This window comes from Rhinoderma darwinii, chromosome 9 (genome assembly GCF_050947455.1).
Source record: "Rhinoderma darwinii isolate aRhiDar2 chromosome 9, aRhiDar2.hap1, whole genome shotgun sequence".
NCBI classification, from domain to species: Eukaryota; Metazoa; Chordata; class Amphibia; order Anura; family Rhinodermatidae; genus Rhinoderma; species Rhinoderma darwinii.
This window is the reverse complement of record NC_134695.1, coordinates 54,880,652-54,897,374: the sequence shown is the minus strand read 5'-3', so window position 1 is coordinate 54,897,374 and position 16,723 is coordinate 54,880,652. Positions and strand designations below refer to the sequence as shown.

Below are 16,723 nucleotides of genomic sequence, written 5' to 3'. Positions count from 1 at the left end.
AGGACATTTCCCAGAATACAAATCGCCACTGTAAGGTCGATGCAGATGTTGAATCTGCAATGAATGCTGGGAGATTTGCAGAAAGACAAATGCAGCCCTGGACTATAATTCAGGCTGTGTATTAAGATTAGTACGAAATATGTAATGTAATCTTCAACTTTTTGTGGATTAATTCCGAATATAAAATTGTGTCCGAAGGTAAATATACGTTTTACGTTAAGTTAAAAAAATTCTTTCATTGGTCTTAAAGGGAACCTGTCACTAGGTTTGGAGTAACGAAATCACCAGCATGCCGGTATGCAGCTGGGGTTTAGTGTTTAAATGCTGCACGTCAAAAAACTTCACTTTTCGGGAATAGCAGAGTAACCTACAATTTACCGATCTAAGCCCGGGAGGAGCATCAGGCGCATGCACGTGGTGCACATGAAGCGGAGGACCGTGCACTGCGCATGCGCACTGAAGTGAAGTTTACTGTCCTCTGCTTAATGTGGACTCCTCTCATTGACTCGTTTTTGGTGAGTTGTAATTTACTACACTAACTATTCTCGCAACGTCTGTTTTGACGTAGGCGACTTTGGAACAAAGAAAAAAATCTGGATGTTTTTAAACTTTAATTTTTTTTGATAAATACTATAAATGTGGGGATAAAAATGGGGTTCTGTCTATAGTAAGGCATAGAACACAAGCTTGTCAATTTTAATTTCAATAGAACAGTGCTCACCGCACATCATGTGCTTCTATCTCATCTCGGCAAGGTGTGGTTTATGAAATGTGGCCAAACACCAAAACTTGCTTTTCATTGCTTTCCAGCCACCTCCCTGCGCCGTTCTTCTCATTTCTTAACGTGTGCCTCCTGCACTGCAGCACACAACACCCGGTGGTCCGAGTGTCTGTTTTGGCTGATGCAGCCTTAGACATCCGTAAATTGCTTCCAGATGAGTTTTGGGCAGACAATAGAGAAATGTTAAAAGATTTTTAGATTGCAACGTGCAATCATTTAACAGATTCTTGGCAGGTTATTGATTCCACAAAGATTCACTTCTTATTATTGCCTTTCATTCTCTGATAATCCGGCATGTTAGTGATCTTCAGAGTTACCAGATATTCCGATTCCTAGGACTACTAGATAATTACATCTACAGTTCGTTTCTTGCTCATCTTCAAACACCCTTTTAGTAATTTTTTTTTTTTCTTTTTTTTTTAGATTCTTCCCACCGCTAGAATAATTTGTGCACGTGTTTTTGAGTTTAACTTGATTTCGAATTTCCCTGTGATTTTTGTGCGCTTGATACTGGGTTGCTAACAATGCTATCAAATTAGTTGCCAGGTTAATGTAGATTTTAGTTGTGTTATTTAGTAGATGGGGATTCTTTACTGTAAGAGCAGTGAGACTAGGGAACGCTCTACCGCAGGATATTGTGATCGTTGATTTATTCATCAACTTCAAGATGCCTGGATTCCTTTCCTGAAGAAAAAAAACAAAACATATTACGAGTTATAGATCCTGATTTCTGGAGATGGGCTTTATTCCGATTGCCATGTTTGGAGTCGGGAACCCCCCCCCCTAATATGGGACAATCTGCATCTGCCTACTAGGAGTTTTTGCCTTCCTCTGGATATAAATAGTAGTATTCTAGGTGGGACCTGATGGAACTATGGCCTTTTTTTCAATCTTATCAACTGTGGTTTAGTGCAGCCCTGGTGTGAAGGACACATACAACTGGTTTATAAGAGAGTCTTTTGTACTGTATGTAAGGCTTCCTAGTGATCCGAGCAGGATAATTTCTATTCATTAGTTATAAGTTTTCACAGTTATGCCTTGTAAGTCATTTGCATATCAGGTTAATTCAGGTTAAGTTTCTCCTTCTAATACTAAGTAGCGTGACTTTTTGCGGTTTACGTAATTTTTTTTTTTACGCCGATAATTCTTGGTAATAATGTGTTCTATTTAGTGCATACTCATTAAGCAAATAGAGCGTTAAATATGAAGCCATGGTGACTAAATATGGTTGGACGTTTGTCACAAGTAGCTTGCAGTATTTTGCATGATTGATTGCAAATAGAAGTTAAAGGGGCTCAGGGCGGTTTTTCATACGGATGACCTATCCACAGGATAGGTCATCAGTATGATTGGTGGGGTTCTGAAACATCAGTTGTTACAGCTGCCTCTGGGCATCAGATGTCCATGCCGGATGCGGATGGCTGCGGTCACAGTATAGCTGCCGTACTGCAGCTCTGCTCCAATTCAAGTGAATAGGAGCAGAGTTGCAGTACAACCACCATACAGTGTACAGAGTCATCTGCTTCCGGCACGCACTACTGCATAACTTCCGGTGCCCGGAAGAGCTGATCGGTGCGGGGTCTGGGCGTCGGACCCCCACCGACCATACTGATGACCTATCCTGTGGATAGGTCATCAGAATTAAAAACTGCCCCATGCCTGGACAACCTCTTTAAGACCCTGATTTTCATAGGACTATCATGGGATTTTTTAGTCACTAGGTAGCAGTCTGCCAAATGTTATACCCAATCTCCTTGGCATGATCTCCTACCCATCAAATTTGGTATCCTGGGATACGGAGATATCAGTAGCTCTTTTTGCCTCCTTCTGAGCATGAAGACTGAGAGGCCTACATGGAATTATCATGCTCCCTCTTTGAAATGGGACTTGAGGCAGTACGTTACTTTCTACACACTAGAGGAACACACTTTAGGGATCATAGCGCGCTCATGTTGAAACTGTTAGAATTCGTTTTAACAAGGAACTACTTTCCGTTCAACGGACGCATGTACCACCAGCTCAGAGGCACCGCTATGGGCAATTCATGCGCTCCCACGTATGCCAACTTATTTCTGGGCTGGTGGGAAGAAACCATAGAGTTCACTGATGAACGATATATTTAGAATCAATTCAATGTGGGTGCGCTATATTGACTATATTTTCGTCCTGTGGACTGAACCTATAGAAATTTTTGAGGGGTTCATTCGGTCCATAAATCAAAACGACATTGGGTTGAGATTCACGTTTGAATCTCATCCCAACACACTTCCATTTCTAGATGTGCTAATATCCATAGAAGATAATGGTACATTAAAAACCTAAATTTACTGAAAACCTACTGCCACGAACAGCCTTCTGAGGTGGGAGAGCTATCATCCTTACCCACTCAAGAAAGGCATACCGAAGGGGCAGTATCTCCGCCTCAGATGGAACTGTTCCGATGCACGAGATTTTAGGAAAAGAAGCGAGAGACCTTGAAGCACAATTTATTGAGAGGTTACCCGCCCAGAATTCTAGAGGAATCCTATAAATACGCATATTCCCAGAAAAGAGAACTACTAATTCCCGAAAAGAAGGAAACCATTAACCAACCCATACGGTTGATATGAACGTATGATATGGCAGATCATACGATAAAGGGTATATTAGAAAAGCATTGGAAAATTCTTCATATGGATGCAGACCTAAGGGAAATAACAACACCAAGGGCATAAATTACCTATAGAAAAGAAAGAAGTATAGTCATCTAGACAGCATGAAAAAAGGAGGTTGCTGGCTAGACAGAAAAATAGACGGATGCTTTAGATGTGGACACTGTAAAGCACGTACGTTCATACAAATAACGAAAGTTTTTCATAGCGCCCACACAGGAATCAGTTACCCCATAAAAAGTTTCTCCGACTGCAGTACAAAAAATTTAATATACAAAATCACTTGTCCATGCCCCTTAGATTACGTCGGGAAAACCTTGAGAGTTAAAAAATGGAGTCCTTGAACATATAGGCGACGTTTTACATAAGAGACAAACCAGTCTCCCGTCATGTTCATCTGAAACATAAAGGAGACCCAGGCTGTCTTAAATTCACAGTAATAGAATGGTCGAAACCATCAGCAAGAGGCGGGGACATTGACAGAGTACTGTTAGAGAGCGTCCAAATGGATTTTTAAATTCGGATCAACTGCACCAAATGGGCTCAATGAACAGCTCGAATTTTGGATGTTTTATCTAAATTAAGTTTGCGTGCATCTTGCAAAAATGAAACCATTTCCTATAAATACCGTTAGAAGTCCCTCTAGACAAAAACGATACTCCCTATCTTTGCAGTCTACACTTGCTTTAGAGACAGTTTCACAATCTGTCTTCTTGCCACTAAATATCTTTAATATATAATCACATGATCATCTAAAAAATATATTCCTAAAAATAAGTCCAATCTGGAGTTTTGAGACACTATCTTCACATGGGGGATGCATGGACATCTTACCCCGACTTTCATGCATCATACCATTGTCTGGTCTTTTAAAAAAAAAAAATAGAATAAAAAAAGCCTTCATACTTGCCCCATCCCTCTTCTCGGAGCGTAGTCCGGCCTCCTTGGATGACGTTGCATTCCATGTGACGCTGCAACCTATGATTTGGCTGCAGCGATCACATGGCCTGCAACGTCATCTGGGGAGGCTGGACTGGAGAAGCAGGGAACTCTGGCTAAGTATAACTTTATTTGTTTTATTCTTCCTTGCGATTTTTTTATTTTTTTGCGGCACATCGCTGTGATTCCGCTGCAAACATCGCAACACACGCTGCTTCGTTGCGGGTTTAAGCACCCCATTGAATTCAATGGGTAAACACCCAACAGAAGAGTTGCGTATCTATTGTGCAGAATTAATTGTCAAGCTGCGGTTGAAGTAACGGTGTGCGGTTTTTTTAGGCTGATATTTACCACTGTGTGGGGACGAGATTTGTTTAAATCTCACCTACACTGCTGCTACTGTGATACGCTGCGGATTTTCCGCAGTTAATCCGTTGCGGAAAATCCGCAGCGTTTACGCTGTGTGTTCCTACCCTGAATGAGTTCCTGTAGTGTATACAGGTATCTAAAAGTCCTGGTCTCTAGGCCGAGTATTTCCACACACTGACACGTGGTAATGCAGTCAAGTCAGGTTATCTCAACCTACGAGGTGTTATAATGGGGCCTGCAATATTTGCCTTCAGTTTCGCAATATGTGCACAGCTATTTCTGCCCAACATAAGTACAAGTGTGTGCTTATTACATGCTCCTACGCTTTACACCTTCAACTTGTGTTTTTCCTGAACACTAAACTGATCTTTACGCCATACCTGCCAGGTGCCTACATGTCATGTTCTCCTAATGCTTTCCATCTTGGAGCACAAAACAAGGTGGGGCTACTTAAAAGGGATTACCACATAGAGAACAGGTTCAGCATTGCTTTACTGGTGTCATTTTTCCTGTAAGATTAAAACGGCAGCATTAACATTGCCGGTGCAAACGTAAAAATATATCAGTCTCTTTCCCTTACGCCCCATCTCTCATTCATTCATTCATTCATTCATTCATTCATGGTCCATTTTCATAGGAAGCCGATTAACCGATTTTTAGTTTTGTATGGAAACCATGCAAACAAAGTGAGTACATACAAACTCCGTACATAGGACCTCCTAGGACCCCATAGCAGCAAGGATACTGTGCTAATAACTGAGCCATCATGCTGGCCTAAGTGAAATACATCAGTTGGATTTATCAATGGGGTCATAGGTTGCGTACATTTCAAGAGTTTATCCCAGCTTGAAAAGAGATGACCGACTAATCTTAAGAATGAGGGGGCCGCAGCGCTGATTTTTAGTTTCTAAGTTTTCCCTTCACAACAGCGCTCCTGGTCACCCGGCCGTGCAGAGAACTGCAGCCGGCCCCATTCAAGTGCTGTAGGTCCATGCGCAGCAGGTCACTGGGGCGCCAGCGTGCATGGATTAAGAGTAAAGGGGATGCAGCTCTGTGGCCCCTTCATCCTCCGGATCGGTAGGGATGCCAGAGGTCAGACCCTCCCTGATCAAAGTGATGGCATATCTAGCATTATGCCATCCCTTTATAAGATGGGAATATCCATTTAAGAGTTGGTATTTATGGCTCAAATTGTGCCAATGTTTTCTAAATGATCATTTGAGAAGTTTGAGGAAAAAACTGATTTTCCCTGGCACTGCTAACTGGTAAAACCCTTCTTGAGTAATGAGGATTTAAAACAAGCAAATGTAATATCCGATATTATTTTTTAATTACTACGTTTTTCAAGGCCGGACCGGCCTCTTCAACAGGTAAAATACAAATGCTATCAAATTTAATGTTTTCTAAATGGCACACGAGGCTTGATCAATGTAGTGCAACTGCCTAGGCATTTTGGACGCTTTTCTCTTCTCTACGCCAGTTGGCTGACAAGCATTCATATGTATATATTGTGCCCAAAAAAGTGCACGTCTTTTGACTCCTTTTCTGACTCTTAGGCCCCATTCACACGAACGTGCTTTTGCGGGCGCAATTCCCCCGAAAATCCACGGGAGCATTGCGGCCCCATTCATTCCTATGGGGCCTTGCACACGACCGTGGTTTCCTTGGTCCGTGCATGGCCCCAGAGCCCGGACCGCAGAAAGAACGGGCAAGCCTTATTACGGCCGTGTTCTGCGGTTCGGGCTCATTGAAAATAATGGCCACGGCCGTTTGCACAGCCCGCGAATTGCGGACGGCTCGCGGCTGACACTCTGTGGCCGGCCGACCCACCCGAATATCACGGCCGTGCACATGACTACGGTTGTGTTCATGAGGCCTTAGCGAGCCCTCTTTTTCTAGACCTGTTTTAAAATTATTAGTGCAGATGTCTAAAACGCATAAGGTCTCATTCATTCTACCAGTGTCTTAACAATTTCTACTCTGGATGTAACACCCGGACCCCTGCAGTTCTACTAGATCCTTATTGTAGTCCTGTAAATGCTGTGAATACGTTTTAAAAAGCCATTGAGCAGTGGCTGCCTTCAATAGAAACTCCTGTAGCTTCACTAGATTGTTTAAAAATCTCTTCCTGGATCGCTTGGCAAGCATCGAATAAGTCGTTTTTGATGTTTTGTTTTTTTTGTTTTTTTTAAAGTCCTTTTGGCTAATTTATTCATTTTTAAGTTTAAACCTTTTTTTTCTTCTGTAACTTCAACAACCCAAAAATTGTGTTAGATTTTCCCCCCCGAAACCTAAAACCATAGCCACAGTTTTGATAATCCCCATTCATAGTTCAGCAAATTACTCAGCTGGGTAGCTGCAAAATTATAGCGACACAAAGTGTTTTATTACAGCTAGGCTGCAGTTTCCACACTGAGGAATATATGTGAAGAGTTTGGGTTACTAATTATTTTTAACCTTTTGAAAATGGTTTCTAAGTTTTAGTTTAAAGGCTACGATCCTGTATGCCACCGTTTTTTTTTGTGGTTTATTTTTTGTTTGTTTTTTTCTAAATCCATTGCATCTTGGTCTGAACAGCATCTGTTAGGGTGTGTTGACATCAGCGTTCGCTTTCCGTCAATGGATTCCATCTGAGCTTTCCGTCGGAAGAACCCATCAACGCATAGGCAAACTGAAATCATAACTTCCGTTTGCATTACCGTTGATTTTCAATGCTAATGCTTCCATTGATAATGGTTTCAGTTTTTTGGGCAGAAAAAATAGCGCAGTCGACTGCGCTATGGACTCCGTCAAAACAGAACCGTTCAGGAACGGCGAAAAACGTAATCTAGTAGCAAATGCATCATTACCATTGAAATCAATGGTAATGCAAACGGGAGCTATGGTTTCCGATTGCATTAACATCGATGGGTTCCTCAAACGGAAAGCTCTGACGGAAAGCCAACGCTTATGTGAACAAGCCCTAAAGCGATAGATTTTTAATTAAGACTATTTGTGTCCGTGACAACAGACTACAAACAAACCCAGTGTAGTCTGATCCTGCAGTCATGTGCTAGTCCCTGCCATCTGTCCCTTTATTCTTGAGGACATACATTTGGTAGGGGACAGATGGCTGGCAAAAAGACTGCAGAATTAGACTACACAGTGTGTTTGTAATTTGTTACTATGGGGACACGGTCCTCTATGGTAGACACAACTGTTTTTGATAAAGGCTATCTTCAATATGTATATGCCTATACTGTTGTATGTGTAGTAGACTGCGCTTTCCAATACGGGTATGACTGTGGTACTGCAAAATATACCGGTCAAATATATTCCAAAAGGACTCTTATGTCATATGTTTGGCTATTAAAGTCTATTGGCATGTCAACATATACATTGGGAACTAGTCTCTGGAATATACGCCAAATGTGAAGCATATAGATGCTGTGAATTGAGCCTTACTATTATAACTTTGCTTGATGCATCAACACGCAAGCAGTATTACATATTTACCGTTCGGTTCTGTGAAGCGGGTGACCCTAAGGCCACATGCACACTTCATCACCTTTTTCACGGATCCGTGTGTCCGTGATTGGATCAGTGTGGTTCCCGTGAGTACACTTCCGTGTTTCCGTTTCCGAGCGCCACACATGGTACTCGCTGTCCAGCGGTAGTCACTGTCCAGGGTGCTGAAAGAGTTACGATCAGTGCTGGATAGAGAGAAGAGGCTGCACTGATCGGCAGTAACTCTCAGCACCATGGACAGTGACTACCGCTGGACCATGAGTACCATGCGTGGCGCTCACAATGTAGATTTCTAATGTTTTCTTTAAAAATCCCTAACTAAAAAAAAAAAAAGGTTTTATGCTTACCCAGAACTTCCTCCTGGGATGACGTTTCATCCCATCTGACCGCTGCAGCCAATCACAGGCTGCATGGTCACATGGACTGCCGCGTCATCCAGGGAGGTCGGACTGGATGTCAAAAGAGGGACGCGTCACCAAGACAACGACCGGGGTACGTATGAACTTCTTTTTCTTTCTATCGCCATCTATCCAGCACTGATCAGCAGCCTCTTCTCTCGATCAGTGCTGGATAGAGAGAAGTGGCTGCTGATTAGTGCAGTGCAATATCTCTCTCTGTGTACTTGTGCCCGCCCGGCCATTGCTAGGCAACGGCTTAGTCACACAAGGACGGCACACGGATGCCTTCTGTGTGCCTTCAGTTTTTTTGACAGACCCATTGACTTGTAGGGGCACCACGATCACGGAATCTCTGACCAAAGTAGGACGTGGTTGTGTTGTTCCGACAAAAGTAGAGGCCCCAATGTGCATGGCCCCATTGAAATGAATGGGTCCAGGAGCTAGCCATCAAAAAAACGGATATCACCCTGAAGGAAAAAAAATTGAAGTGAGCATGGGCCCTTAGACATCTATGTAAGTACATATAAAGACCATAACGTTTAGACACAGGTCCAATATGGTAGGCTCCAAAATAAACAAAAATAAATTAATATAAATATTTGACACATCATCCACTTGTTTCTGGATGTTAGTCTGGTTCTGATAATTTTATAAAGATCTTGGTTTTTTATATACTTTAAATTGTTTTATTCAGTAGAGTTTATTCAGCGTAGAATTGTTGACTTTCATGAACATTCTTGTAAAAATCAGCCCACGTATATAATTGCCCCCAAATTGGGTATTATCCATGAGCTAATCCGTGTGCTACGGATATGAGCTTCCAGGTAATGTTTTGATGTTAAAGGTTTAATATGTCATTTAAAGAAAAAAAAGAAAAATGAACAAGAAAACACAAACTACTGCCTGGAGGGTAAGAAATGTCTCATCTTCCGTTTCCTCAATCCTGAAGGCATTATTTATATCATCCGAAGAGCTTGTGTCTAGTGCTAATAGTGCACATCCCCTCCCCGCCTCTAATTATGAGGTTCTTGACCCTTATAAGCAGTAAGTCCATCAACGGCCCACGAATATTTGGCAGGCATGTTAGAAAAACCTTTTGCATACTCGGCCAGTTGTATCCTGTTTCCTGGAAGATTGCCAAAGTGAGGAAAAGCGGATGCTGGGTGAATTGCTCTTCTCTGTTAGTTGGTTTAGCAGGCTGAATAAACACAAGTTGCCTTGAGGTTGGATGTTCATCTCTACTTAAAGTCACGCAACGGTTCTTGGTTTCGGCATGTTCCACCTCACAATCAAATAGTGACGTTGGTTAAATGTGTATATTGTGGAGCAGCGGGGAGACGATCTATTTACTTCCATCCCAACATCCGCAATGTTATGTCTAGAGTCGGAATATAGTCTGATTCCAGTGAAGAGCGGTATAGAATCTGAATGCGGGTACAGTTTACATGTTCATCCTTGTGTCCTTGTAGTAATCACGCTATTCATAAAGGGTTATTTTGTTGCAGATTTTTGACAAAAAAATTTTTCCAGCGGCAGAACTAATTTTGCTGATTTTTGTGGCAAGTTGGCTGCGTATTTGTGTTGCCTGTTTTAATGCCGAATGTCACAAGTCTATTATGAAATTCTGCATTCAAAATCCGCAACATATACGGAAAACATTCCATTAAATTATTTCCGCAGCGACAAAATTCCGCACCGGCATTTAAGCCGTTTATGCGTTGCAGATTTTGTTTCCACCCTTTAGGAAAATCTGGTGTAAATTTCGGCCTTCGATTTCTACGCTACGAATTGCCACGTGTGACTGCACCCTAACAGGGTGGGGGCTCCAAAAAATAAAGGGAAGAGCAAGGGAAAGTATGGGAGGGATAGGAGTACAAATGTAATTTAAATAAAAGTGCTATATGTGCAAATTGAACATTCAATAGCCCCCTAAAAAATTGAGGCGGACATCTCCAGTAAGAACCGCAGACTAGTGACGAAAAAAATCAACAATAAACAGGGTCTCGTACAGCTACATCGATATAGAAATAAATGTCGGTAGGGGGCAAAAACGATTTGGTCCTTTTTATAAATAGGTTCTCCCACCTCCTTACCCTACTTTTCCTTCTAGCTCATTCAGACAAATGATTTTCACAGCTGAGTGTAGAATGGACAGCACCCGGTCTGAACACTGACCCATCATAGTTAATGAGCACATTCAAACAACCATTTTTTTTAAAAATAAAAAAATTTCCATGGACCATCCGTTCGTGATGAGAAAATAGCAGCATGTTCTATATTTGTCCATTTTTAATGTCTGAATGGCCCATAGAAGTCAATTGGTCTATGAGAAAAAAAAAAAACCTAGTAAGTAGAGTCAGAGCAGTGTGGTCCTGAATATACGTGATCAGAAGCCAAAAATCTGCACAAGAAAAATCTCACCATGCGCTCTCTACTATAAGAAATAGAAAATGGCGTTTCAGGTGACCATCTTGGGGGTGTTTTCAATAGGTTTGAACAATTGTGGACAATATTCAGTTCGTGCCATCTGGATGGGAAAAATGACAAACGGAAGGCAATTTCAGAAAACACTGTTGCAAACGCGTCAGTTTTTCGCGGACTGCACTCTTTTAACAACACTTGTCTGAATAAGCCCTTAGTGGATGACTGCAGTAGTTGTATTTATTTCAATAGAGACTGAGTGAAAGTAGCCGAGCAGGGAGCTTGCATAGAATGTGCTGCCTTTAGTACAGGGAACCCAAGGTCACCATATCTAGAAGCAAAAATATATACCAGCGCAATGGCATTTAGGCATTATGAGATTTTTATTTATGTATTTTTCGCAAATAATTGTAATTGCACATTTTTAGGACTTTTTGCTGAGTTTATCAGAAAATATGAAGTTTTGCTTTTAGGACCAGCTGTATTTTGGCAATATGTGCTGAGTAAGTCTCTTTTACACTGAAATTGGGTAGACCACTTTCTGATCAGCCAATTGTGCCATACACCTACTGGACCAAACAATCCAACACAAAGGATAAAAAGTTTGAAGGATTGGTCGTTGGCACAAAAACGGTGGCAATCTAGTCGAAATTCTGTTCTATTTTTGGAAACCTTTATCTCTTGTCCATGGTCCGTTTTTTAGTGGCACACTCAAATCCATCGACTGTCTTGAAATTATAACTTTTTTTTTTTATTGCCCACGATCGGGCAATCTGCGCTGCACTTGTTCTATTTACTTTACTATGGATCGGAGGAAGTTGTTAAACTCCAGATGTAAGAGCAATTAGCTGGTAATTATGAGCACATCCCCTCTAATAGCCATGTAAATTGTGAAGAGCGGGCCTGAGACGTACCCTGTGGGCCCCCACCGCTTCACAAGGATAGGAACCATTCAGCTTGTGCTCAGTTTACCGTGTAAAGCGATCCTGTGTTGGCAGCCTAGTGGCTGGGATTACTAGGTGTGCCACATTTTAGCACTTGTCTGATTCTGCATTCAGGAAAGGACTTGTGATATTTAAGCCTTGGTGCAAGCAAAGGTTGGACCACACAGAAAATGTTTATCGGGAAGTAGGACAAGCAGAAGAAAACAAGCCAGGAGGAAGGACTCCGTGCCGAGAAACGAACATCTAGAAGAGATCATTTTGTTTGTTGATCTTCGTAGATTGCCAGGATCTGTAGGATAGACGGGTCTTGATGTCTGTAAGAAACCATAATCAACTCCAACATAAATTAGTGAGCAAAATATAATAGATGCACCAAAACTGATTCTAAAGTCCATTTTTTTTTTTTTTCCTATCCATAAATAAATCTACATGAAGACAAAATTGGTGACGTAATTGGACATATTATAAACATCCGTATAACTAGGACCGCACATTGGTGCCCGTTTATTGGCAAATAAGGCTGGGTTCACAAAACGTTTGAGTATTACATTTGTTACCCGTATGATTGTAACCGTAACATATGTCTTCCATCTAATTTATTGTAATGCAAAAATAATTCTGCATGATAAAATATGAAGGGATTTGGCGCCTAAAAAATTGTATGTGTAGGTTAGGCTCGACTATAAATTGGTCCCGCCCGATAGTCAGATGAGACTGTATGCCATACATTTGGCATACACTGTGGGCACATCAGCATGTCAGACTTTTCTAGTATAAGTGCCGACAGGTGTAAATTTAGCCTTACACAATCACAATTTGTGTGAAGATTGTATCATTGATAGTGTTTGATCTGTTCATTACATGACCTGAAGTGGTCCTATAACTGTCTGCTGAACAATTCCCAGTTCAGCAGGGTTTTTGGGTCTACAGCTTTAGGCCCAACGCACGCGACCATAGTTTTCATGACGTTGTGGACCCATTAATTTGTATTGGCCATGGACACCTTTCCGTATATTTTCCGTATGTAAATGATCCGCAAATTAAAGAACATGTCCTATTGTCCGCAATTCTATGGGCGCTCCTGCAATTGTGGGTTTCTATGGATGTGTATCCCTAGCTGTCGGACCCATATTTGACGTTGAAAACCCTTACGGTCGTGTGCTTGATGACTTGTGTCTTTATTAAATTCATTGTATACAGAATGACAGCGATGAGCTCCATGTGTCAGCCGCAACCGTATAAATACTCAGCATTATCCGTATATAGATACCCGGTACCTTAAACGGAGCAGCATGTTCAAAATATATATATTTTCCTCCTGCAAAAAACTCCGTGTGAACACAGCCTTAGGGAAAAAAAAAAAAATCATAAAAAAAGGTGTGTGTGTGTGTGTGTGTGTGTGTGTGTATATATATTACCTTTTTTTTTATGATTTTTTTTTTTTTTTTCCCCCTAAGGCTGTGTTCACACGGAGTTTTTTGCAGGAGGAAAATTCCTCCTGCAAAAACTGCTCCAGTAGGTTTTTGCACAGTGGTTTGACAAAAACTCGTCAAAACACTCGTCGAGGTTTTTTTTTTTCATCTTTCTAACTGATTGAAATGGGGTTTTGGAGGCGGAAACCGCCTCAAGATGGGTCATGACACTTTTTTTACTCGCGGTAAAAAACCCTCGTCCAATTCCCATTGAAATCAATGGGAGGCATTTTCGGGCGGTTTTTGAGGAGTTTTTTGGCGCGGTTTCCGCGTCAAAAAACTCTGTGTGAACAGGGCCTTAGTATTTTCAATAACTGTTTTACTGATGACTAGTGCTTTGAGAGAAAAACCAAATGTTGGGATATGCCCTATTAAAAATAGTTTCATTATAGTTTTAGGGTCCATAGGGGTTGGATTTGCTGGGAAGAAATCTAGCAAATTTCACTAGAATCCACAGGGAAATTTCCCAGAAACTCTGCACCAAATTGTGCTTATTTTGTAGTGCATTTTTCGCTGTGGAAAGCAGCTGACCGTAAAAAAATAAATCCTCTCTTGGTGCTTTCGCAGCAACATGTCCCTGGTCCACTGGCTTGTCTCTGCTACTGTACACCCGGCCACCTGTGATGATGTTAAGTCAGATGTGACTGCTATTTCGCCAGGGGAGGTTTTTATTTTTTTATTTTAAACGTTGAAAATTAGTCGTGTTCATCTACAGGTAATCCGCAGCAAAATCTATACAATTGCCATTTGTAGAGGATTTTGACTATACTTTGTTTAAAATCTCATCCGCTTTGCTATTATTCTATCCCATAGTGCACTTTCCGCCTGCAAATCCGGACGGAAAAACTGCAGCAATTCCGCTACGTGTGAATGTAGCCTAAAAATACCTATGGCAAAGGAAGTTTGGTATTTTGTATGGCAAATTCATAATAAGTGCCTGTAGATAAACTAGGTCAGTGTTTCTCATTATGACTGAACACTGAGTCATTGTGTGATTGTACGCGCTGTCCTGATTATTGTACAATGTCTCATTGCCACTTACTGTTCTGACATAAGTTGTATGTTCTTCGTAATCAATTAGCATTGGCTCCAGAGTTTTGATGACTTTTTTTTTTTTTTCTTTACTTTTTTTGTGTGAACTCGTTTTTGGAATATTTATAATAAATTGGCGTTTTTTGTTTTTTTTTGTCTCGAGTCTAAATTATTATTATTTTTCTTCCAGGCGGCTGGCGGGCAATGACCTCTCTTTCATCCATCCCATGGCCTTGTCTGGCCTGAGAGAACTCAAAGTTCTGTAAGTAATTGTGCAGTTTTGTTAGTAATTACATGCTCGCCCTGCTCTGTCAGCACAGCAAGCCTTTGCCTTTAACCCTCTTAGACCCAGGGGAAATTGTTTGTCCTCTTGTGACACGGTCCCACATCCTTTACAAATGCGTTGTAATGTTTTTAGTACTGGTCTATAATTGCTGCTATCCATGGATACCAATAAGCTACATAGCCAGTGTGGTACCAATAAGCTACATAGCCAGTGTGGTAGCACCTGCATCCCCGAAGAAAAGCGCATCTTGCGTTCAATACATTGGATAACCACACTTAGGCCTCATGCCCACTACCGTATTATGGGTCCATATAACCTCAATTGTGGATAGCTGTATCGTGGCGTCTATGGGGCCCAGCTGTAGCTCGGTATGCCTCTGATTTCATATGGAGGTTTTTTTTCTGACAATTCCATTTGAATCGGATAAAGTCATGTTCCATCAGTTGCAGAAGGACAGTGGTATTCTCCCCTATTAGATTTCCTCTGGTGGAGAATACTTCTGTAATATGGATCTATATGGAGGCTGCATACAATGCCTAGATCAGAGCCGAAGGGATTTGGAGTGCCTCTGAATCTGCTTCCTGCACTCTGATCTGCCCTGTGCATAAGGCGTTAGGCAATGTTCACCTTTGCCCTGCCGAATCCATCATACGATGGAAAAAGCGGTCATGTGATGACCACTGACGTCCGATGGACCCCATTGACTTACAATGCGGTTCTCTGTGTTCCGACGTGGGGTCTGCCATTCTGAGTGGAAAAATAGAGATGTGCGCAAGGTTCTTATTCGGGTCAGATCTGACGGGACGGCTAATAAAGCCTTAAACTGCAATGTGAACAGGGCCTTCGGCCCCATTCACATCGCTTTTGTTCTATCCGGCGGGCGTATACGGTTTATTTTTTTATAACGTGGAACGTTTTCTGTTTACATCTGTTTTTTGTTTTTTTTATACGTTTAGCATATACTCCTACGTCGGTATAAGTTTCTGTCCGTTTTTTTTTTACCTAAAAAAAAAAGTGTATATATAGAGTGAACACTGATACATAAAATCTATCTGTTTTTTTCTATGTAAACGGATACAAACGTATAGCATTACATTTGCATACATTGTCCATTGAGATCAATGCTAAAAAGTTACGTCGCGTATACGTTTTTTTTTCTTGTTTTTTTAAGTGCAGAATAGCGCAGAAGACTACGCTTCTCAGTCCTTTCAAAAAAACAGTATCCCAACGTAAACCATGACAAACCTAGACCAAATAGCTGCTATTTTTGTCTACATTTGACCCATTATAATTTATGTATACTCCGAGCTATATTTTCCAATACTTTTTTAGCGTTTAAAAACGTATACACCCGGCGGATAGCCCAAACGCGATGTGAATGGGGCTTAACTCTGATTAGTTAGCTGCCAGGTGGACCACCAATCTTAATTTTGTCCTGGATATGTTCGTTACTGTACACATAAAACACTGTAACCACCGGATATGCTATGAACATCCGACAGATTTGGGTCCCTACTGGGACCTGCTCCTATCTCTAGAACAAGGCCGACTGACCCCCCCCCCCCATCCTGCCTTTTTGCTGCTGGTCCTCAGCCACTGTCTGATAAGTTGGGTGGTTCTTATAGAAATTGCTGAGCACGTTTTGCTACGTTTCTGAAACTCCCATAGAAGTAAATGGGAGCTACGAAAATAGTGTAGTAGCATGAGCTACGCTGTTTCCGTAGATCCCGAGTTACAGTAACTTAATAGTGACAAAGTATAACGTGGTCAGGAGGTCTCGTTCTAGAGATCGATGAGGGACTCGCATTTATTAAACATTTGTCATATCCGGTGGATAGAGGTCATTCGAGGACGTGTTTATGTACCTTTTCAAATGGACATGTTTTGGTTAATTTGGTTAAGTTAATTGGTTAAGTTAATTGT

The 16,723-nt window shown here is 41.4% G+C and overlaps 1 protein-coding gene across 2 annotated transcripts in view; it reads left to right on the top strand.

Moving 5' to 3' along the window:
- Positions 1 to 16,723, top strand: part of LGR4 (leucine rich repeat containing G protein-coupled receptor 4) — a 79,774-nt gene that overhangs the window by 36,681 nt on the left and 26,370 nt on the right. Inside the window, exon 3 of one of the 2 annotated variants that reach the window (XM_075837718.1) lies at positions 14,705 to 14,776. The exons of the other annotated variant lie outside the window; for it this stretch is intronic. Within the exon in view, the coding sequence (XP_075693833.1) occupies positions 14,705 to 14,776 (72 nt within the window). The remainder of the gene's footprint in view (positions 1 to 14,704; positions 14,777 to 16,723) is intronic. 2 annotated transcript variants of the gene reach the window in all.